Raw genomic sequence first — 24,513 nt, 5'->3', positions numbered from 1 at the left:
ATTATTGATCTCACACATTTTTATATTTTTAGACAAGATGCAATTTTTTAGACAAGCAGTTTTTAAAAATATACTTAAAAAAAAAAAAAATGAAGGGAATTTTCCCCCAAAAAAAACATAGTGGCGGGATCCTGTTGCTGTGTAACCAGCTGTGAATATCATCATCATCGTCATCATCATCATTATCATCATCATCATCATCAGTACCATCTGACACCAGTTGCCTCCCCGAAGAGAAGCAGTTCCAGCCGTTGCATTAAGGTTAGTGTGAAGTTTGAATAATAAAAAGCAATAAAAAGCAATTAAATTCATATAATCAATATTAAAATGTTAAAGCAAATGATTGCAATACATTTTAATTTGATCATTTTGTATGGCTCTCGAAGGATGTTCTAAAAATTGAAATGGCCCTCAACAGGAAAAAGGTTCCCTACCCCTGACCTAAACGGTTGAAGGGATGTATTTTTGTCATCATCAAATCATGATGCACAACAATAGATAGATAGATAGATAGATAGATAGATAGATAGATAGATAGATAGATAGATAGATAGATAGATACTTTATTCATCCTGCAGGAAATTCGCAGTTTTTCAGCAGTATCCACAGATTACAGATTAAATAAAATTAAAAAAGATAAAAAAATAAATAAATAAATAATAAGATCTAAGTACAACAGAATAAGATCTGAGTACAACAGAATAAGATCTAAGTACAACCCAGTGTGCAAAAAGCAATGTGCAACAACAACAAAAAAAACCAGAAAAAAACATGTGCATGGGTGTATAAAATGTGCATAGAGGTAGGTCAATGTGCAAATTTAGAAGAAATATACAGTATACACATGATAAATAGCAGTAAGCAATATAAACACTATAAACAAGGATTATTTAAAAAAAAATAGAAATATGAACAATTTAAACAGAAGTATTAACAATTTAAACAGCAGTGGAAAATAACGTAACCTGAGGTACCAAAAATGGTAGAAGTAACTTTTTTAAACCTTTTTTTAGGAGATCAGCACTGAGACACAGTTGAGCCTGACTGTGTCCTCCGCTCAGCAGCAGGTGGAGCAAGAGACTCAAAATCTTACATTTACAGCATTCAACCCGTCAGACCCTGTGATGAGTCCATGTGAGCAGCAGGATGAGTTTAAACCTGAGAGACAGCGACCTCTAGTGGCGTAACTGGGTCACTGCCAGGTTCAAGACACCACGTGGTTTGTTCCGGGCAGCTCAGGTTTACACAGAACTGCAGCTGAGCTAATCTTAGAGCAACATATATGCTGACAAAACATCACCAGACAAGGAAACGCAGCCATGACACAGCAGCCAAACTCTTTGTGTCCGTTGGTGTTTGTTTGATTGATTTGTCATGGCCTTAAAGGGGCACTACACAACATTTCCTACGGTCAGTTGAACAAACAAAAACGTGGAACATGCATGTCACCTATCAGTGAGTCCAACAATGATAACGTCTTCATGAATCTACAAATAAGACCATTTTCCCTCTGTTCACTTCTCCTTAGATACCAAAGTACATGATTTTTTTTCATAACTTCACTGTTTTTGCCACCTTTAGTTTAACTAAATCATACTCAGAGGATAATAACACAAAAAAGACACATACAGTGGGTAAAAACATTTGTGGTATCAAATCAAAATGTATTACAGTCAGTTACAGTAAGGAGCTCGCCATAAACAACGCTGAATTGATCATTTCTATGATAAATGAGTATTCAGACAAACTGCATCATGTCATCATGTCATGTCATTGATGGGTAGATAGGGCTAGGTGATATGGACAAAATCAAAAATGATATGATATTTTTTAACTGAACACCTAAATAGTGATATTGTGATGATAATTAGTTTCACCAGATATTTACACAATTAGATTTTTAATAAACAATCATCAGTAGTGTGGATATGATGACTAAGCAGGTTGAGGTGCATAGAGGACCACTTTGAGCAGTTTAATAAGTTCAGAAAAATGCATCCCCTTACTGTAATGGAGCCTCTAACATCAGGAAATAGCACCATATTAGGATATAAACAGTCCCAGATGATATCTAGTCATGACATCATGTTGATGTATCACCCCGCCCTACTGGTAGACGTGTTAATTTTTAATCAAAAAGCCAACATCAGCCTGAAGTATCTCCAAGCTGATGTACCAGCCTGCACCAACAGGTCACATGCAGCACATGCATCTGTTCCCACAGGTCTGCTTGGTGGTTCGGTGTCGACCCGCACATGTCTGCCCTGCGAGGCTGGTGTGTGAAGGGCCAGCAGACGGGATATCCAGCGCCGACCGCTCAGATGGTCTCCTCATGGTCAGTGAAGGCACCTCCGAAGCTTCTAGAGTCCCGCTCTTCAACCCCCGGGCCCTGTTATGCAACGGGTGTTAGCATAATGACCACATGGCATTGTGTTATGTCTTTAAACTCGCTGCCCTCGGCCGGCTTCCTCCCTCTGCACCGTGGAAGGGGAAGGCAGGGAGGGAGGAGGTTAGCGGTATTTGGGAAATGGAAACGGGAGAAACAGAAGGAGAGATTGATGTCTGGTCAGGTTGGGATCGGGGGGGGTTGGTTGAGAGAAAAAATGTTGGCTTGTGGTTGTTTGAAGTTTGAAGAGGACTCCATGCCTCAGAGCAGGGGTGGTGTGAGGACGAGAGGTGGGGCACGAAAGGAGATGTTGAGGAGGGGGCCGTTTGGTGAGGAGCTTCAGCGCAGGAGGAATGTTTTTGTGTTGAAATGATGGCGTGGCCAAGAGAGCATGTGAAGGGCAGTTTAATGGTTACACCTCAGACAGTTTTCGGTGCTGGTGCAGGCCGCGCCGTCGACAACCACCCTGCGCCTGAGAGGCTGAGGGGAGGGAAGTAAACCCAGTGTGTGTGTGTGTGTGTGTGTGTGTGGGGAAGCTGGTTTAATGTTCCACACTGGAAAGAGAAGCAAAAGTTACTGAGTTACGTAACAGCCAGCGGGGCAAGTCTGGAGCTGCCTGCAGAAGTAACAGAGGAAATGCTGTCTCATTCATCACAAAGCCTCAGCTCCTTACATCTGACACTAGGAATCACAAACTGCACAACCTACAGCTCGACTGCAGTGACATTGTCCTTCTATTAAAAATCCTATAGCATCCAGTCAGCGTGATCACCATTACACTTGTTGACTATGGGGAAGTCCTTGAAAATGACCTGATTTAAATGCAGCATTTGGATTGGACAAACATAGACGAATATGTTCTTATTCTTATTATTTGTGCCCTGTGTTTCTGTAAAGATATTAAAACATCTGACAAAAATATCAGCAATCCGTGGCTTCAGTCGAAAAAGTAGAGGAACCCCACTGAAAACAAAAGCCTGAATGGTTTATGTACAACGTGCTGAAGTGATCCCAGCCTGTATTTTGGATCTGAGTTGGAAATGTCAAGGACAGGTAAGGTGTGTTTGGTGAGGTGTGCAGTGTTTGTTATCGCATGTCAGGGCCAACATGGCACGCTGTTCCCGTGTTGTGACCTGCAGGCACGTGCAGGAAAGGCAGGGCCGAGCACATTTGAAGAACTTTCACATGTGCTGGCTTTATATAGACACGAAGCTTTGCAACAAAAATTGTCTTATAATAAAAAGAACGACCTTTATCACTGGTACCAAAATGACCCAATACTCAAAATTTCTTATGTATTTTTATAGAACCAATCAATTTTAAGTTTTTAATGGCTTTTTTAGGATTTGTTTAGTATTTTGGCTGTGACTGTACTAAAAGAAATTGCACTTGAGGACCTAGAGTGATTTGTTAATGCAATATTTCACAAGTGCATGGGATGTTCGAAAACTTTTTTTCCACCACTGTATTTTGTTTTGTTTTTTTGTTTTTTTGTTTTTTTTAAATTACCCGCTGCAGAGACAGAGAAGTAGCGTGCTCTCCAGTTTGCAGTCACAGTGAATTTGGTGTCAGTGACATTACAGGAGGTGTAACATAATGGCCCAGTTCCATTTTTTATAAACCAGCTGGAAGTGTTTAATAAAACCAATGTGAACCATTCATGCGCCGCATATAGGTCAAAGATCTAATGTGGCACATCAGCCAGCGACAACAGAGACAACAGTGGGGCTTGTTTTCTATGAAGCTCTGTTCATAGAAAGTGTGCATTAGTCATGTTTGAGTTTGGTCGATCATTTTAAGCTAACTTCAGCTAACAACAAGAAATGCCGTCATCAGCTGAGCCACTTTTAACTTTTGATTCACAAATTTTTAAATGCAATATACAATAGTTTTGAGCACGCTCCTAATTTCGTTGTTCTTGTACAACGGCAATGAAGGCTTTCGATTCTATTCTGAGTACAAAAATGGAACAAAAAAGCCATATTTGACACAATTCTCAGCTAGGGAATGTTAGTTGGTCTTCCCCAAGTCATGTGAGGTTGTGTAAAAATTCACTGAAACAGTTTTAAATGGCAAAAAAAAAAAAAATTCCCCATCTCTGAAACAGTGAGAAGTCACCCCCACCTCCACCTTTCAGTGCATTGTTACACCTCTTGTAAATATAGGGGCTGTCATGGGCTGACAGTGGAGGGCACCTGCACACGTAAAACAGCCGGGCTCATTAATCTCTTCCACATGGCGTCCCCTTCAAATGTCACAGCGCTTCAGTCCCTTGGCATTTATCTGATGGACATACCTCGCATCTCAACATATGAAATGTCTGGCCGCAGCTCTGCCTGAGCGTGGCAGCCCTCCAGCGCTGCGCCACGCTCGGGGTGTTGCATCATGAGGGGAAACACACTACTACTAGCAGTGTGTTGTACATCCTGTTCACAGAGACGCCGGTGTGAGGGCGGGGCGAGGCAGGGCGCGTGACTGAAGAAACTTGAAAAGCAAGCGTAGGTGTACTTGCAAAGAGAAGGCGGGGACAATTTCCTTGAAATAAGGCCACCACTCGGTCTAAATTGTTTCCTGCTGCAGGCGAATGTGGTTTTAATTTGTGTCAACTGACTGTAAGGCTTTGTAACCCAAGTGTTTGAAGATCTGTACTCATAAAAAGGACTTGTCTGTGTTCTGGAAGAGGCTAGATTGTTGTGGTTGAAGCATGAGTACGCTCTCTTTTGCGATTGTAAAACTCCACTATTTCTTCCTCACTCACTGCAGATGTATGTTGCAGCTTTGTGCAACAGTTTTGTTTTTTTTTTGGTCTTATTGAGAAAAAGTGTTGGCTGCTTCTTTAAAGCAGTCATGTTAGGACACTTGGGTCCATCACACATCAGTTTCACTAACTGAAAATTGACTGGGTTTGACACAGAGCTGCGACCACATCCTTCCTCAATCAACCGCTTTTACTAATGCAAGAGAAACTTCAAGAAAAAAACTTCACCAACCGCAGTCGTGTTATTATTGTGAGGCCTCAACCGTCTCTGTTACAACAAAGACCAAAACAAGTGTGATGAAACGCATGTCAGGTAGTGAAAGACAGGCTCCAAACAAACGTAGCAGATCATACTTTGTTTTATTAAACATATAAATACAAATTCAACAGAGGAAATTAACACAAAGTACTTGAGAGAAATCTATATAAAAGAGCCATGGATTAGAACAGAATGAATTTCTGAGGGTCCGTGAGAACAGGATACCGTTATCCGAGTGATCCGCACACTTGATCAAAGCAAAGTTTTCACCAAGAGACCAAGAAATCCTGAAGGGGAGGTCAAATGTCAGCATGGACATTTTAAAAAAAAACACCCAGGTTGTAAGTCACTGGGGTGGTGAGGGCTGTTTTGGACACCAATCATCCTGTCAACTGGATTTTACTGTAAAGTGAGACTTCTCGGTGAGGGGGGGGGCATGTAAAATATTGTAATGAGAAGGGGTCGGATCCCCATGGGAAACCATAATCGCCCTCCACTGCCTGGTGTATTTCCATAACAGAGCTGAGCCAGTAATCCACCCTGCAGGAAGCGCTTATAATGGCTCCACTGTTAGCCAAACCTCCACCCCCCACCTTGTTCAATACACACACACACACACACACACACACACACACACACACACACACACACACACACACACACACACACACACACACACACAGAAAGTACATACCAACATCTCTTACAGAAGACAGCTTCAACTTTCACCACAGCGATTTTATCCACAGTGGAGAACAGCAGAGTCTGACAAGGACCACAACTGATTTTCATGTAATTTCGACTTAAAGGAGAAAAAAATCCACTCTGCAGCACACTTAAGCTGTTAAATATGATCAATCTGTGACGTGCAGATGATTCCAGGAGTCATTTTACAATGTAGATTTGCAATTTAACTCCACTTTCCTTCGCTTATTGATGTCCTACGTTTCCCAGAATGCCTCTGAACAGACACGTTTCCAATTAAAGGTCTATGGAGGCTTCTGTGAGTGGAGTTTGGTTGATTTTTTAAAATATAAACGTAGGCTATTTCCTTCACTTTTTCATCTTAATACGGGTTATCTGTTGTTGCATGGATTCATTACTGACTGAACTACAGTGAACAAGTATAATTTTGCACACCGCCTGCCTGCCTCTCATTAATAAATGCTGTAGCACTGGAGTCATCATATCAATAAACTGTTTGGAAACATATCTGTGTCTTATGTCTATATATTAAATGTCCATTTCAAGCTTTGCTGGAGAAACTGCATGCATCTTTGAATTGATTAATGTCACTAATTAATCGAAACATGTACAACTCATGTATGACTGTTGAACACCGCTATCGCAGCTATAAATCTCTGTCATCTCATGTCATCTATATTTTAAGTTAACAAAAATACACCAAACAACGAAACGAGCTCAGAAATGTGACGTACATCAGCTACACATTTTTTTTTAAAACTCTCCTAAGTGTTTTTAGGGTGGATTTTTTTCTCCTTTAAGTCACACGCAACAAAAACTCTTCTTAGCATCTATGTTGCACAGGATAATGTAATCGTATCAGGTCCTGAATCTGAACAGCTGACTCAAGTGAGCAATTTTATAAGAAATTGAGTTTCAAATATCACACTGGTTCCTCCCAACCATCCCAAAAACATAGACAGCTCATTCCTGCAGGTACAAAGGTATTACTGCACATTCAAACAGAGGGCCATTAACAAAAAAAAAAAAAAAAAAAAAAAAAAAAGCATAGAACAAACAGTTGATTGTCTGTGTGACGATGTGAAGAACATAATCAGCTGGAAAGGGTCCATTTCATTTTTTTTTTTTTTTTTGACGGTGGAAAGGATTTCTTTCTGCATGCCGTCCCAGCCTGATGTGGTCAGTATTGTTCCTTCCTTTCTCTGGCGGTGATCATAATGTGAAGATGACTTTTCTGTCTCTCAAAATTCAAGTTAAAAGTCACTACTAATCTAACGGTGATTTTAATTTTTTTGTTTGTTTTTGTTTGTGTTTTTTTTTTAAATGTTGTGACACACATGGGGGATCTTGTATGAAGAGCATGCTGAAGTCAAAGACGGCTAAAAGAGTCTTGTCCCTGGGCGAGAGGCTTCACGGTTTTCATTACACTGGATGCTTACTGCTGTGTAAACTTGATTCCAACAATTGCTTAGGATTCACTAGTTACCTGGACTGATGTGTCCAAATTTCACCTGTCCATCGAGCTGTGGTGTAATTCCCTTTCTTTTGGCAGGAATTACCAGCGAGAAGCACCAGTTTCTACTTGTTTAAACCCATTGATCCTGTTTCTGTAGTAGAGAATACATTCAGAGCGCATGTGGGGCCTCTCCCATTCAGACAGAGGTAGGAGTGGTTGAGCTTCTGCAGGTTGTGTGGAAAATCACTGAGTTGGCCTCTACCGCCACAGACAGAGACATGGTGGAGGTGCTGGCAGCTCACGCCCATCTATGTCAAAATATTCACCAATCAGATTAACGCGTTTGTGAGTTTGTGAGTCGACGGCGAGCTCTACATTTTTGCACTTTTGTTTTGGCCGAGGCTTTATTTACAAGTGAGTCAAAATGTTCCCATAATTGTCACAGATAAAACTGCCTTGCATTATCAAAAACAACAGGAAAAAGGGACATCGATCCGCCCCGCCTTGTTAATGAGGTTGCTGGGTGGAGTCGCCACACCAACCGTCAGGAAAAAGAAAAAAAAAAACAAAAACAAAAAACTAAAATAAACTAAGTTTTGCTGAAGTGATGCCTTGTTGACAGCAAGCCTAGGTGACATCATTACCCCTGCACAAAGTCTCTTCCTTGACAGACACAGGGTGAAATTGTCCCATTAAAACAGAAAAAATACTATATAAATGTGCCAGCCTTCTCTCTGGCAAAGTCGAAAAATCAAATTATTGCAAGCTTTGCTGTTCCTGCAACCGCACTGAGGCGGCCAATCACGTTCGTCTCAATAATTCATCCGTGTTCGTCATCGTTTTCTGACGTGTTCCTAAACCTAAGATTAGTGTCTGCACATGGAGCTCCACCGCTCTGCAGCCACTGAGTTAACATTCACTCAACCAGAGACTTTTTATAACAGGAGATGGGGCACGCCATCTTTGAAAAGCCCCCAGGCAGTGGGATCAGAGCACTGTCTCTCTGAACGGGGAGCCTATATCAAATCTTCTGTTGCGTGTATTATCGTTTGTTTGCCACATTTAGGGACACTGCAAACGGCATGCAACACAAAGTTGTACGATTTGTTCAGGCTGACATTGGCGCCACAGAAAAATAAAAAAATTTCAATCACCGCGCTAGCCACAGCCTCACGAAACAACAAGATAAACACATTCTGTTTTGTGGCAGCCCTTGCCGTGGTAACTGTAAATAGTCATGTCAGGCACGTGGTCGAGCTACAGAGGTTCTTTTGAAAAAGCATAAATTTGATTTTTAACTGTGTCACTGTCAATCGTAAAAATCAAAGTAATGTAGCTCTGCAAAATCTGACGGTGACGGTGCTGCCATCTTTAGCCTTTCAAATCTCCTCCTGTTACATAAAAAAAAGTCTCTGACTCAACCTGATGGCTACAGATTAATACATGATCTATAATCCTACCCACACTATCCACATAATCCATACCACAAAAAATGTGTGTACTAAAATATTTTTACTTGGGCTGTCTGAGACTCCGAGAACAAACCAGAACCAGTTTGATGTGAACAACATTCGGGTCTGTGGTGTCAGCTGGTTTTTGCCAACTTCCTGTCAAGATCACTGGAACGCTTCTGAGCCCTATGGGAAAGCAAATATCTATAACAAAAAAAGAAAAAGAAAAAAGGACCAATCACAAAGCACTTCAACAGATCACATGGCTCCAATCCTAAACAAATGTAAGTGCTCTTTTAGGTCCTGGGCTTGCTTGCATTGATGACCAAAAAAAAACCCAACAAAAAAAAAAGAAAAAAGAAAAAAAAAGAAAAAGAAATTCATGTCCCAAAAGTGCCTTTGGGCTAAGAGACTCCGGCGTTCTGATGCTGTCTTCATCACTTCCTCAGTGTTGTTAGTGGTTGCCCCGCCCCCCCACTCAGGTTCTTCCTAGGCTTGTTTGACTTAAAATGGAGACGGAGAGGATAAAGGTTTCTCCTCAGAAGCCGGACTGCACATCATCAGTTTAGAAAACCCAGAGAGGAAAACAGTATCTTGTCTTTTCCCACATGACCCCTCAGACCCGCTCTTCCTCTCAATTGACCCTTGACTCCGCCCCGACCACAACCCTGCCCCCTTTGAACCCTCCCACTCCCAAAACAGATTCATTTGGCTACACTGGGCGCCAGCCAACCCCGCCTCCCTCCCCGCCCCACCCACCCCAAGTGTACAGTCTCATCTCTGGCCGTGGAGCGCCGATACAACGGGGGGCTGCTGGGAGTTGCTGGGCTGAGACACAGGGGGCCACATGGGAGTCTGGTGCATGTGGTGGTGGTGGTGGTGATGGTGCTGGTAGTGGTGGTGCATGTGGTGGCCTGTGGGCGAGGAGGGGGGCAACCAGGCCGGCTGGTGGCTGGGCGGCGACGAGGCCCAGAAGGAGCCGAAGCCCGACGTGGACGTAGGCGCCGGGGGGGAGCAGGCCATGGAGACCTGGGCGGGCCCGCTCCCCGTGCTGCCGCTGCACTCGGACGCTCGGAGCTTGGAGAACATGGTGATCGCGTCGGGGAAGTTGGGTGGCGTGGCGGGAGTGTTTCTTGGAGTACACATCTGAGGAGGAGGAGAAGGGGGGAGCAACAGACAGGGTGCAAAAATACATTTTAAAATCAATCTAGCATTTAGGGTGAACAAACTGTTGGAAATTTAGGCTAAAAATGACTATTCTAGGTTTTAAAATAATCCAAGCTGTGTTGTACTATTTCAATTTAAACCTACATTAAACAGTATTCAATACATAATGTAATTTGTGATTAATTTCATTAAGTTCATCCGCTGTACTGAATTATATGTGATTCAAAATCATTTTCATGGATGGACAGAGAGAAGTAAGTTGGCAGCAGTAATCATTTCATTTTTTGTGAACTGTGCTGAAGCTTTTTTTACACGGGCCTACTCACCAGAGATGTCACATAAAAGAAGCAGCAATTTTAACAGAGTTGGTAAAAATAAATAAATAAATAAATAAATAAAAAGTAGCTCTATGTTAAGAGGACAAAGAAAACCAAGAGAGGAAAAAGCCAGCAATTCTCTCAGTGCCATGTTTGATAGCTGCTCCAAATAACAGAGTTCTCACTGAACCTTTAGCACACTGAAAGTGGAAATTTTTCAAATGTTTCAAAAGGCTTGGGTCTGTCCCTTATTTTCTTGCAATAAACTCTTTCATTTTGCTCAGTCCAGCTCAAACATGCGGCCACTTCAAACCACCTCTGAGGCAGTTTAAATTCAATCCCCAATTTACATTTAATTCTCAGTAAATAGAGCAACAGAAATAAAGATAATGTGGGTTTACTGATAAAAAAAAACCCTTCAAACCAGATTTTAAGTTTGCTGCATCAGGATTAACAGAATCCAGGTTTAGGCTTAATGCTTCTTGGTGCAATCCAGTCTTAGTATTGCAAACACATATCAAACCGTGTTTACACAATAGATGTTTCTGTTCAAGCACTCTGGTCGACAGCCATGTATTATTTACTATAACATCACAGGAGCCGCATCACTTGATCTGTATTATTCCAAATGTTCCTAGATGTAACTTTTGGTTAGGATTATGAGTCTGATGAAGAAAATAAAAAAACACGATGAAAGTTACTGTTCATAAGATCATAGATTACACTTGTAAAGTAGAAGGTAAGCTGAATAAACTGGAGAAGAAATGCGGAGCCACAAGACAGATGATATGGGCCCTCGATTATTTTAAACAATCAGATAGAAAGCAACATTATAGCCGATGCAATTTAATTACAGTTGATCCGTCAGATTGGTTTATGGTGCTGAACGAGTCTTCTTCATTTGGAGAACTACACCTTTTGGCTGAGCATTAAAAACGGTAATCAGAATGTTATTTCAGTGTTTCATTTCAAATAAAAACAATATTGCTGCAACAAAATCATAAATGTATTATAAAAGCAATAGACAAGTGGAGATGTGATGTCATTTACTACAAACGCACAGCCTGTTCTATCCCTTAATTGTAAGTGGCTACAAATTATCTATCTTTATCTTTAGCTGCCACCAAGCCCAAACTTGGTAAGCTCATAAAAATAATATAGCAGACATATGTCAGGGTTGGGAGTTCATGTCCATGGTGCTGCTGGCCTGAGGGGGTGTCCATCTGACCAGCATTTTTTTAAAATGGAGCAATTCCTCAGTTTAACAGCCACAACCTGAACCCCAAGGACTCAGAGAGCTCCTTCACCTGGAAGACTGTCCTACATCGAACTGGATGTATGTGCCATGTGACGTTGTGCTAAATGCCAAATGTCTTCAATGGAGGACATCAATTAAAATGCAATTTGGAAAGTGGTGTGGTGCTGGCAGCCAAATCACAGAAACAAACACACACATCCGTACAAACACACGGGGATCAGGTAGCCGCCAGATATAGAGGTGGAGACCTCTCAGCTGTGCAGGGGGAGGCCAAAAGGAGGCCTGTTCTATTTATAACAGACTTCCAGGCACACACATGCATACACAAATACACTCAGCACAACTCTGAGACATGCATGCATGCATGCGTGCGTGCGTGCGTGCGTGTGTGTGTGTGTGTGTGTGTGTGTGAGACTGGTCCGGTCCAAGTCAGTGTTTTACTGGCTAACGTCAGACACGACTGAGCAGGTTTCCATGCTATCTGGGCTCAGGATGTCAACCTGAAGAAAACTAATCTCATACCCTTTACTTAAAGGGTTTGCTCTTGAAAAGATACCCCGTGTTGTTTTACTTGTCGACACATCTGGTTTTGTTTCTATTCAAAACACCTGGTGTGTGTCCTTAAGTTGAGCAAATTAGGCAAGAGATGAACTGATGAATAGAAAGAAATTAGTAAAAAGTTTCAAGAAAATAAGCACAAAAAACAACGAAAATGAGCTACAAAATATTTCTAAAGAGGACCCCCTGGAAGACCGACTTTGAAGAACCACGGGTGTAAATATCAACCAGCTTGTGTTCAGTTTAATTTAAAAACCCCAGGAGCAGCGAGGCTGGAGAGGTTAAAACAGCAACAGACTCTGAGCCGCTTCTGCTGAGGAGGCGAGTCTGGACCGGCCTGATCTGACACCCACACGACCCCGACACGTACACACTAACACACAAACACCTCTGAACAAAAATACACAAATGCAAACACAAACCCACACAACCCAAATGTGATGTGGTGTCTAGGACTGGAGAGATATGGGGTTTTTCCAAGGACAACAGTGATATTTTTGGATTCAAACTTTTCATTTTGCTTTTAGTGCCATCAAACAGTATCTCAAAGTTTGTCCATTTTTGTGCACAAAGGATTCTAAAAGCACGACAGTCTTTTTCCAAGAATTTTACTCTTGTCAGGGTGGAACCAGTGACCATATAAAAAAAGTAAATGAAAATAATTATTATAGTCAACATCTTAACACAGCAACCATGGAAGCTAATCTAGTCCACCACGATCTGCAGCTCACAAATCTTGGCTGTATTTTCGCGTCTAAACTGACCGATGGGACTGGAGCAGCATTTGCTATGGCTGCTACAAAGCCTGTCACTGTGCTCGATCTCATCAGCGTCCTCTTGTACATTCTCTGCCAAAAATGGTGTTTTTCTTTAACTTTGAACTAATTAAAAATGCCATATAAACTCAGTATTTTGGAAGTGGTTACTATTTGCTCTCCAAAGGGAGGGAAAACCGTGAGCAAACAGGAGATGGGTTGTCTTCCTTTTTTGGCAGAAAAGTAATCAGATTTCAATCTAGCTGACTGGAGACACATCTAACCACCGACTGTAAAAATAGGCCCCATTTACACCTTGTATTAAAATGCCATCTGTTTCCGGACATGTTGTCTAGATATGGGAACATGTACGTTAATGCAAGGTGTAAATGCGCAGAGAACTCCCTGTGATCAGAATGCGATGTGGTCTGCCAGACCACACATAGCTCGCATAAGGATACGATCTAAGCCAGGTGTCAGTACAGTCCATACAGCTGGGACACTTTCAGGAAATAAAATCCACCCAGAAGTTTAAAATATCTCCGTGCCTTTTCTTCCCACAAGCTCTGATAAAGTTATTTTGAACCAGGTGTTGTGACTTGCCGTAAAGAAGTTCCTCCACCTGGACAGCCATGACAGCCAATGAAAACACACTCAAAAAGTTTTTTATTTATTTATTACACTTTAGTTTTTTTAGTTGCAGTGATTAGTGATGTAGTTGCAGTTTTTGTTGCCCCTGCCTACTGAGATCCAATCACAATGAAGCAGCATCCGGATAACGATTAACACCTTGAATTAATGATGATAATGCAAAGTGTAAATCCAAGTCCTGATATCAGATGCCATTATCCAGATAATTTATCCAGATACAGAGAATTACATTTTAAATGCAAGGTGCACGAGGCTGTAATGTGGTTAAATCTTATCCAGATACATGAAATGGCCATGCGCAAATAGGGCCTAGTAGTACTGCACGCGCGCGCGCGCACACACACACACACAAACACACACATGTTGTTCCTGGTGTACACATGACCCTCATATATCACGTCCCAACAAAAAATGTCATCTGACTGGTTCTCTCTGCCTTAACCTTCATCGAAACGATAAACTTGAAAAGCCGCCGTGTCGTATATGATAACAGAGCCGCTGAGGCATCGTCCCAGCTCTGAACCGGTTGCAACACACAGCCAAATTCAAGTCGAGACCCTTGAGTTTAAAATGATTTTCTCGGAGCGTCTTGCAGACAGATCTGTTGTCAGCACACAGTTAATCTTTGATTAAGGGCCACGCTCTGTTCATTATTGCTGCAACACTGAGCTCTTTCTTCTCCACGCCCAAGTTTTCCCAACATGGCTCCACGAGGGCCTCAAGGGTCCAAGGAGATCGCAGAGAAGGGAGTGGGGGGGGGGGTTACCAGATCTGGAACGAGCTGGCTGGCAGCTGACGCTCGTCCTCAGCTCCCTGCTTCTTGTTCTTTCACTCCGTCTCTGACCTCTCTCTCCTGTCTCTACTCTCAAGCATTCAGCCTTGTTTTCTTCCATCACTCCTTCTCCACACACACACACACACACACACACACACACACACACACACACCCTCCAGGCCTATGATGTCATGGCACTGCACCCAAAATAATAACAAACTCCCGCCCCCGCCTCTCACACACTTCCTCGCTCTATGAGTTAGAACATGCCCCTCCCAGTGCTACTGAGAAGCACGTACTCTCCAACCAACGAAAGGACTGGGACACAGACGACGAGGGAAAAAAAGGAAAAAGAAAAAAGAAAAAGAGGAGAGGCAGAAAGAAAACAAAAACACTGTCTCGCTGTTACAGATGTTAGTGGGGCAAGGCGGCAGAGTGCATGCTGGGCCTGCGTGCTCAGGATGAGAGTGTTCCCAGATCACGGCAGCCACGTGGGGAAGCACAGCGTCGCTGGTCATATACAAATTCAAAACACACACCCGTATTGGCTGTTAGGACAGAGTATTGCATAAGCAGCACTGGAACAAGGACAGAGGCAACCCTTGTGCTATTGTTCTCCTGTGTTGAATATAAGTAAAGCAAACCAACCGTTGCTCTGTGGACGGTGACGTATGTTGGCACGACACAGACAAATTACCTAATTCACTCAAACCACACAGAACTATTCGTCAAGTGAATCCTTTCCACAGCCTGGTAATGACAATGATTTTATTACCAATGAGCATACCCATCCAAATGGACAGTTTCTGTATTTTTGAAGTTCGGCTTTATTTCTGACTCCAATGCTGCTGATGTTTATCGGTAAATAAACCGGTAAATTTCGCTGATTGTGTTAACACTGAGGAACTTGCTACTAAAAACTGGGCTTCAGCTTAACTAAAGACAGCCTAGGAGAAAAGTCAGAAATACTGCCTAACGTCACAAAGACAGAAGCCGTAATTTTAAATAAGGGGACCTAGCGCCAATTAGCTCTATTAATGTAACAGCAGCCAAATGCGTCTTTTTTTAGCATGAAACTTAAGAGTTCAGAGTTTCATGCCAAAAGTCCAAAGTGATGTGAAATCATATGTAAACGAGAGGTGATTTCACATCAAGGGGTGCATGCCCTGATTTGGCCCTGCTACATGAACAAGTTACTATGTAAGAAGTCACTTTTTGCAATAACAAGCAACTTAACTTATGTTTTTGCACTGCCGGAAAGCGAGGGCTTATATATCACCATGTCGGTGCAGATGAGCATATCTTTAAATCAATTTGGTGGATAGCCGCAAACTTTGGTGATAATGTTGCTGCTAGCTAGATGATGAAATCTGTCCATTTTGGAGATCCCATGACCTTCCCTCTTGTGCCACCAATAGGCAATATCTTTAATGTTGTCTACAAACCGAATTTATCATTCCTGTGAAATTTGTTTACAACATTCATGTTGGCTGCATGATACTTGTCAGCTTTGATGACTCCGTGATGTTCCCTCTACTGCCACCAGCTGGCACAGCAGGGCAACTGCATTACAAATAATGCACTCGTTTACATGTAGTAGTTCCTTGTTCAGTTATTCAGTTATTTTGGAAAACATTACTTTTATTACCTTTTACTTAAATCCATAAAGTTTAAAAGAAAACCTCACGTGGCAACAATAAATGACGTGTTGGTACTTAACTGGTGGGTTGCTGACTTGATGGTTTATCTTACTGATGCTGTGTTGTTGGTAAGCAAAGAACATGTAACATATAAGGTGTAATGTCAGTGTCAGCCATGCCGTTGTGTTGTTATTGTGCCTGGTGCCTGCAGGAACAGGAAATGAGGTCCGTGCAGAAACTAGTGGCTTGTAGCATTTACTCTGTGTGAGTTTGATGTGTTTTTCTAAGAATGGAGAGTAAATCGATTCAAAGCTTGTTATCTGGATTCAGGCTGACTTGTTGTTACTTGTGCATTTGCTGTCAACAAACATGGAAAACATTTGCTCAGCCTGAGTTATTCCGATAGATTCAGGTGAAAGCTCTCTTGCCTGCAATCATTTTTGACTTCACCAAAATGCATCACCAAAATGCAAATTTAAAAAGCATGCTTCAATGTTAGCTTAAAAGTAAACTAACATGGTACTTTTACTAATGATTAACAGTACCTAATTAAAGCTATTATTTACAATTTAGGAGCATTAACTTAATAAAGAACCTAGTTACTTTCAAAACTAACTCTCCCCAACACTGCACATGATTTGCTAACACAGAATAGCTGCGCTTGTTTTGGCTGCTGGGAATAGTGCTGGTGTCTGACGGCCAGCTGCAGCTGCTCCAGTCCAGCAGGTCAGTGGGTGCATTCACCTCCCTGCTGCTGCTGCACTGCAGCCATGTTGTGAATCAGCCTCCACTTAGCCACTGACAGGATATAATACATGCCTTAAGACGATGTTTCTTTTTCTTTTTTAGGGAGGCAAACGCACTTACCATCTGGTGGTGGTGACTAGGGATGTTCGCCTCCTGGAAGAAGGAGCTTAAGGCCGTCTGTGGGGAGAGAAAGAGAGAGAGGGAGAGGGAGAGAGAGAGAGGAGCAGGGAGAAGACAGAAGCGAGGAAAGAGAGGATAGCATGTTTTTATGAGCTCTGGCACTTGCTTTACTCAAACCATGCACACATAAAATACAGTAGGCACACATTTGCCTTCTTCCCCTGCCTCAGAGAGTGTGGTTCCCCCCCATCCCCCTCCTTTCACAATCAGCCTACGGGTCAGTTGACTGAACTGGTCACGTGACCCCAGGGTTAAAACTATTATCTTGCATACTGTGGTCTAAAACAGGGTTTGTAGACCACAGAATGGCCTGGTCAGCCTGGATGAAGGCTAACTAACTGCGAAGGGGAACTGAATATAGACTGGGAGGCTGAAAAAATGGCAAGTCGCTGAATTCTAAGTTTCACGTAAACCAAAGTTTCCCTCAACTGTGCTCGCTTATGCTAAAATATCAATGCTCAATTATATCAAACAATAGAGAAGTGGAAAAAACTGCTGTCTCACAACGAGTTCCCAAAATCATTCAATGGAGGTCAAAAACCTAACTGGCCAGGGAAAGAGAGAGAGAGAGAGAGAGAGAGAGAGAGAGAGAGAGAGAGAGAGAGAGAGAGAGAGAGAGACGCTATAAAATGTAAACAACAGGTTTCAAGGCTACCACCCTGTGCAAACAAGGAAATGAGCTGGCTAACTTGTATTGTTCCTCTTTGTTGTGAACACAGCCAAGGCTGAAAAAAAAAAAAAAAAAAAAAAGACATGACCTCCTAGAAACAGAAACAACATACTGATACCAAGCCAGCCAAAACACAGACTATCCCTTCAACTGACTGGTAAGCTACTTTGCTCCCAGCAGGGAAAAAAAACCCCACTCTTCTTAACTCTGACTAAAATGTGATTCATGTGAATGCTAGGAAAAACAAGGGTGAGTGCTGGTGATGTCACTGTTGGTAGAAACAAAATCAGCAGTGAACGCTGTGGCCTAAATAAATCCAAGTCTTCTAGCATGTGCAGTTCAGCCCAAGCATTTCATCAAAAGTATGTATCAGGTTATGAGTGTGAGCCCCTTTGCTGAAGGCCTCTTTCTTGCCAACACTTCAATGAATGTAGTGGTTTCCCCTCGCAGCCTCCCTCCCCCAACACACGGTCTCGTTGTTTGACAACAGCAGCGGCAGTGCAGGAATGTCTGCCGTACAACGTGACACACATATCAAAGCGTGAAAGTGCTCTGCTGCCATTGTGCAACGAGCCACTGGGTCCACGCCGTTCTTTGTCTTTGCATAGTTTATTTTCCGAGCCCAGGTTTCGTGCACGTTAGTCACAAGCGCCACACTGTCAATTCGCATTTCCTGCTGCTGTAAACACAAACACTGGTGAGTGAGTTGCACAAATAAGACCACAGAGGAGCTAACCTACATATGACCGGCGACGTTACAAGGTTTCAATGGTGCTTTCACTGGGTAAAAGATCCATTTACATACAGAGCAGTTAAAAAAATATGCAGAGAGGAGACATAACATACTGCTGCTTATGTAATGTGACACTACAAGAGCGGATGTAACAAATTATACATACTTTTACTACTGTACTTTAGCAGCCTCTGTGTACTTTTCATTATCTGGGGGTAGTTTTAAAGCCAATAGTTTAGCTTTTAATTCAATGCATTATAACTGATTGGACTTCCACATACAAATAAACATAAACATGTTCATTGTGAAATTCAAGCTTGGTGTGAACAATAAACCAAAATATTACTGATAGTGTTAAGTGCAATATCCAAATGAAAGGAGCTGCAGTTTTTTGATGAAGTAAAATATTTGGCAAGATAGTATTGTAAATAAAGTATTGTGGTGTTACTGAGATGCTGAGGCCTACTTTGTCTTCTCCAGACATAAAAACATGTTTGTTTGATACAGACCTCAGCAAAATTCACATCATTGCTTAATAGTTTTTTCAGTGAAAATGAAAATTACAATGCAAAAATCATGGATCATATCACAATATCTGTCAAAATAATCACTGCATTCATACATGAAGGGTGGTTTCTAGTTTTGGTTTTTATTTTATTTGTGTGTCTCTGTGTGCTGCTTCTTGTCTTGTCCTGAAGAAAAGAGGAAAGTTGTAACTGATGTATTCGTGTTTGCTGAAAACACTAAAACTGAAATTTTAAGCACTCCAATGTTTCCATCACAGTACCTGAGTTAACATTTGTCCATTCATCCAGCTGCTGTATTATTGGTTTGCATTAATCTGGCTGTTGCTTGTTGCAGAAAAGCAAAAGCAACAAAATTATTAAGTAATGCAGACTGGAACTTTCATTTTGTTTTCCCAGAACAAATTGTGACAGGAACAGAAAAAATGTTATTTGTAAGACGCTCAACACAACCAGTAAAAACAAAGTATCACATTGCGTGTCGGCTCGCTCTAGCCACGTCAAATCTGTTATTTTACATGAGCTACTTTTCACTCAACTTACTTTTTTTTTTTTTTTTAAACAAGTAGTTTTAGTTCTAGTTAAGAAAACTAGCATATTTCAGCACAGTAACATTGCCTCTACTTCAGGAGCATATTTTGGTCAAGTCACTTTAACCTGTTAAGAACAGAGGCAGTAAAACTCAACAGGATACAACAAGCCTGACACCTGAGCTCGCGTCCAACTCATCACATAAACAGACACAGTTGCTTTCACTCAAACTGTCATGTTTAAATTTTAGTCACGTGTTTGTTATCAAGAGAAACAGAATGAATACACATTGTTCCTCCTCTGCAGTTTTTTGTTTCTCGTTTTCTTTTTTAATATTTGTTTTAACTTGTAACTGTAGTTAATGTATAGCCAGTGTGATGGTGCTTTGAAAAGGACCCAACAAATAGTCTAATCTGTTACGCATTACCTTACTGGCAACATGCAGCAAAGGAAGTTATGCTGCATTCAGTGTTACGGCTCGTAAGATTACAACAACTTTCTGGCTAAAGCATTCAGACCTGTTTGAAGCGGTTCAGGTGCCATGACATGAGTTTTCTCAAGACTTTGGTTTCTCCTAATAACCTTTTCCACTCCAAGCACACGTGCACTTTTTGAGTGATTCATTTGAGGTCACATCTAATGATCGACCAAATATTACAATGTCAACCACAAAGAAAAAAATCCAGCACAAAGCAAGTCCTGCCATGATACCACAAGAGCTGATTGAAGTGCTGATTGCAAAATGGCTTACATGATGAAACCAGCTCACTCTGCTTGTTTCATGTGAAATGACAATGTTATTCCCTGCCCTTAGCCACAGATATTTCCTTGTTGGTGACATCAGAATGCAGGAAGTGAAAGAAAGTGAGGTAAGGCACAAAATATCACATTCCTAAGCAGTATTTCCTTTCTGAAAACTGAAGGGAGCAGTGTTATCTAGTAGTATTTACCATTTGAACACTCATGTGAACAGCATTTTCAAGTAGGGAAGCCTGTATACTTTGTACAGTCTCTCCCATAGGATGCAGTGTTGGCAATGTTATGGAATTGAACGAGAGGCCTCGGGGAAATGACTGAGGACGGAAGATGCTCACAGCGAGTGCTGAGAAAAATCAGGCCACTGCTGTCACAGAGAGGAACAATAGCCTGTTTACTACGCTTTCACACTGAGTCCAATCACAGAGAGGAGGGAAGTACAATAAATCCTTGTGTACACCAGTCTCATACATCCGCACTGACCAGTTAACCACATGGGAACGATTTAAAACAACACACCTTTTAAACTTCATATTCTAACTACGCCTGGGGGGAAAATCTCTCTTTTTAGAGATCAAAGCTCATGGTCTGCTTCAGTGTCTTGCTCAAGGACACTTCAGCAGGGATAAAGGCTTGTCTCTCTAGACAAAAAGTAGTGCTGCGCAATATATAAATATCTTATGGATATCGTGATTTGAATCTAGATATCAACTGGAATGTCATTATAATAATATCAGGATATGGTGTTAAGTGTTGTCTTCTTTGTTTTAAGGGCTGCAACACAATAAAAAAAAATACATTTTCTGAATTTATTAGCTGTGTTATTGTTTGTCTCGACCTGCTTGGTCATCATTTCAATATTACTGATAACTATTGTGTGCGAAATATCTTATGGAAGCAGCCTTACAATATCAATATTGAGGTATTTGGTCAAAGATATCATGATATTTGATTCTGGCCATATTGCCCTGCCCTACTATGAGGCCATTTTGCCATCCTCTGTGCAGGAATCTGACAGAGTAAACCAACTGGCTGACGTCTCTAGAAGCCAAAACAACAACAACAGCTACATCCCAGGATAAGTCAAACCCCTCCACGTCTGGGAAAAAGTCGCTGCACTGTGATCCTGAGCAGGTTGTCTTTAAGAGACTCGTCCAAACACCGCATCCACTACAGTCAATCAAGCTTTCCAAACAGTGGCAGCAGCCAGAGAGGAGCTGAGCCGAGCCACCTGGCCCCAGCCGTGGCCAGACACTGACCGCAGCAACAACAGATTGGTCATTAACAGGCACAGAGGTGTGGTTTCGGGGGAAAAACCATCTGGAACCAAAGGCTTGGTGTCAAAGATCCTTCAGGTGTCCTGCAGGCTGTTCAACAGGCCGGATGAATATTTCAAACCAGTAGCCAGAGGCCTGCCTCATGTTTATGTTTTCATCTCCAAAATTTTGGAAACCCAGAGCAAACACCTACCCAAGAGACCATTTGCATTTTAAATTTAGTCATCTGGAGGTAGCAGTGGAACAGGGAGTAAGAACACATTCACAGCATGGCACCTCAGGTTTCTGTATGGCAGCAGCTGGAAGGATAATGCATCTTAATCAGCCTATATATAGCTGCCTGTCTTTAATACATGCACGCAAGACCAGGATCAATGTTACACTACTTAGCTGTGAGTACAACTACAACGAGTGTAACCTCTTTATTTTACCAAAATTAAGTTATTTCTGTAAGACTAAGGCACATATTTAGACATAATGCACACACTTTTTTTTCAACTACAAATAATGCACAAGTAGTATTAATGTACAGAATTATACATAATGTGCACACTTTTTTGAACTAATTTCTAAGGCACATTTTTATATTATTTCTTTTCCTATTTTTTATGTAATCCAATTCTTCTTTTCTTTTTCATTTTCTCTTTCCTACATGGTCATTTACGATACCAATTCATACTTGACACTTATACCCCAGTCTCTGTTTGGTGTAATGTTTGTGCCACTATTGTACTGTATATATGCATGCGATTTCATGTAATGTCTATCTATGTTAAATCACTGGTTATGTATTTGTCTTACTTCGCCAATAGAAGGAAGGGGGAAAAGAGAATTTGAACAGCTGCAACTAACCCAATTCCCCCTCGGGGATCAATAAAGTATTTCTGATTTGTCCTCTAGTGACATTCCCACAAGCAACAACAATCATGTGGATCTAGCAGTTGATTGTTAAATTAAGTTTTGAGTTAAATTATGGTTACACTGCAAAAAGTCAAAATCTTACCAAGAGTATTTGTCTTATTTCAAGTAAAAATGTCTTATTTCTAGTCAAAATATCTCATTACACTTAAAATAAGACATGATCAGCTAAGAAATAACTTGTCTTTAGACAATTTTCACCTGTTTCAAGTGAAAATTTACTTGAAACAAGTTAAAATTTGCTAGAAACAAGAAACATATTCTGCCAATGGAACAAGCTAATTTTTACGTGTGACACAAGTGAACAAGCAAATTTTTACTTGTGACACAAGTGAACAAGTAAAAATTTGCTTGTTCACTTGGCAGAATTTGTTTCTTGTTTCAAGCTAATTTTAACTTGTTTCAAGTAAATTTTCACTTGAAACAGGTGAAAATGGTCTAAAGACAAGTTATTTCTGAGCTGATCATGTCTTATTTTAAGTGTAATGAGATATTTTGACTAGAAATAAGACATTTTGACTTGAAATAAGACAAATAATCTTGGTAAGATTTGACTTTTTGCAGTGTACAAGGCAATTTTCCTCTTAGCAGTGGCTACCAAATCTCCATTCTCGCAGGAAGAGTGACTGAAGGATTTTTATTTATTAGCTGAGTGTTGAAGGTTATATCTATTATCTCATGTGTCATAAATGTAACGTCAGTGCCAGGCTAAACAAACAAGCCAAACCGGCTAAACAATGACGAGTGGATGAATGGACGGATGGATGGATGGATGAGTGGCAACAAAACAAAATTATCAGATGGGCCTTGTCTGTCTTGACAAAATGGCATCAATGATTTTGGCGATCCACGTTTTAAAATCAGTTTATGCTCTCGTGCACAGCCGTCAAAGTGTAGAACAGTGAGAAGCGCTCGAGCGGCGACATGTGACGGTTAGATTTTAAAATCCACACGGAGGCTAACAACAAATTAGCTTGACAATGACTCGGTGAATTCCTGTCAAGAATGTAAACAAAAACGGCCATTGAGTCGTGTACCACGTCCACAGTGGCTGGCTAGCTTAGCTCATGTTAGCTTCCAGAGCGCATGGTCGCATGGATGTGGTCAAAATAGTCAACCTTTCACACAATTAAACCGCTCGGATCCCCTCGGCTGTTTGTGGATATACAGCCACACGTCGACGGAGCACACTCTCGGCTGTGTGGACGGAGGTTGGTGAGTGTAGCCGAAATAACACAGTCAACATTAACACTCACCTCAAACTGCCAGTGGGCCGCTTGTAAAAGCTGCTTCGCTTGATCGGCGGCGCAGCCAGCAGTCAAAACAAACTGGTTGATCATTACTTGATGCCTGAGTTCGTCCATATTCACCGACATGACCGCTTCTTCGCGCAACCTACAGTTGCTTTAAGGTCGAAAACAAAAAAAATATAGAACAATACTAAATGTCCACTTCTATCAATATGTTTAAACAGTCCCCTCAAGCCAAGTCCTCCCTGCCAATCGCCCCCCTCTGTCTCCGCAGCTTCCAGCAACAACAATATTTTCATGTCATCACCAACAACAAAGACGAGGTCGGCCGCTGATTGGACAGACACAGTGCGAGAAAGTACTAGCAGAGCGCTCATTGGCTGTCGCGGAGAAGCGTTTGAAATCACTGGAGCGTTTGGTGCTGTACTCGTGGACACACGCCGGTGAGCGGAGTCGAGTCCAGTCCGTATTAATTGTACCAACTCCCCCCCGCTGTATTTACCAAGGGTGTAGAACCACGTGCTCTCGCCCCGGTCCCGTTACGCTGACGTAGCGGCTTCGATTGGCCGTTTGACGTGAATTCATGCAGCCAATTGGCTGATTTATTGGCAGGTATGTGAACCGTGCGCTCCCGTTGGCCACGTAGGTCAACAGTGTAAATATTTTGTTTACATTCACAGTTATGGAGCCTACAGCCGCACGGGGACGGTCATGGCGTCAGTACTAAAACTGAAATACACCAACACACCTGAAACATAACATTATTGATTATGATTATGAAATTGGAACGA

At 41.7% G+C, this 24,513-nt stretch overlaps 1 protein-coding gene across 1 annotated transcript; it reads right to left on the bottom strand.

Moving 5' to 3' along the window:
• Window positions 1–5,485: 5,485 nt before the first annotated feature.
• Window positions 5,486–24,013, bottom strand: ubald2 (UBA-like domain containing 2). Its single transcript, XM_030058230.1, has 3 exons — window positions 23,729–24,013; window positions 17,004–17,060; window positions 5,486–10,161 (listed from the first exon to the last, which is right to left on the bottom strand). Exons 1-3 carry the CDS (start codon window positions 23,846–23,848, stop codon window positions 9,790–9,792), a joined length of 549 nt encoding a protein of 182 aa, XP_029914090.1. The 5' UTR covers window positions 23,849–24,013; the 3' UTR covers window positions 5,486–9,789.
• Between the last annotated feature and the right edge of the window lie 500 nt (window positions 24,014–24,513).

This window comes from Myripristis murdjan, chromosome 8, assembly GCF_902150065.1.
Source record: "Myripristis murdjan chromosome 8, fMyrMur1.1, whole genome shotgun sequence".
NCBI classification, from domain to species: Eukaryota; Metazoa; Chordata; class Actinopteri; order Holocentriformes; family Holocentridae; genus Myripristis; species Myripristis murdjan.
Note: the sequence above shows the minus strand (reverse complement) of the source record. Positions and strands in the feature narration are given on the sequence as shown.

Bases quoted from the DNA above. Each gene is read 5' to 3' on its own strand.
- ubald2 (XM_030058230.1), bottom strand. From the start codon at position 23,848: ATGTCGGTGAATATGGACGAACTCAGGCATCAAGTAATGATCAACCAG. The intron at 17,061-23,728 runs GTGAGTGTTAAT...CTCTCCCCACAG, and splicing joins CGGCCCACTGGCAGTTTGAG to ACGGCCTTAAGCTCCTTCTT. The intron at 10,162-17,003 runs GTAAGTGCGTTT...CCTCCTCCTCAG, and splicing joins CTAGTCACCACCACCAGATG to ATGTGTACTCCAAGAAACAC.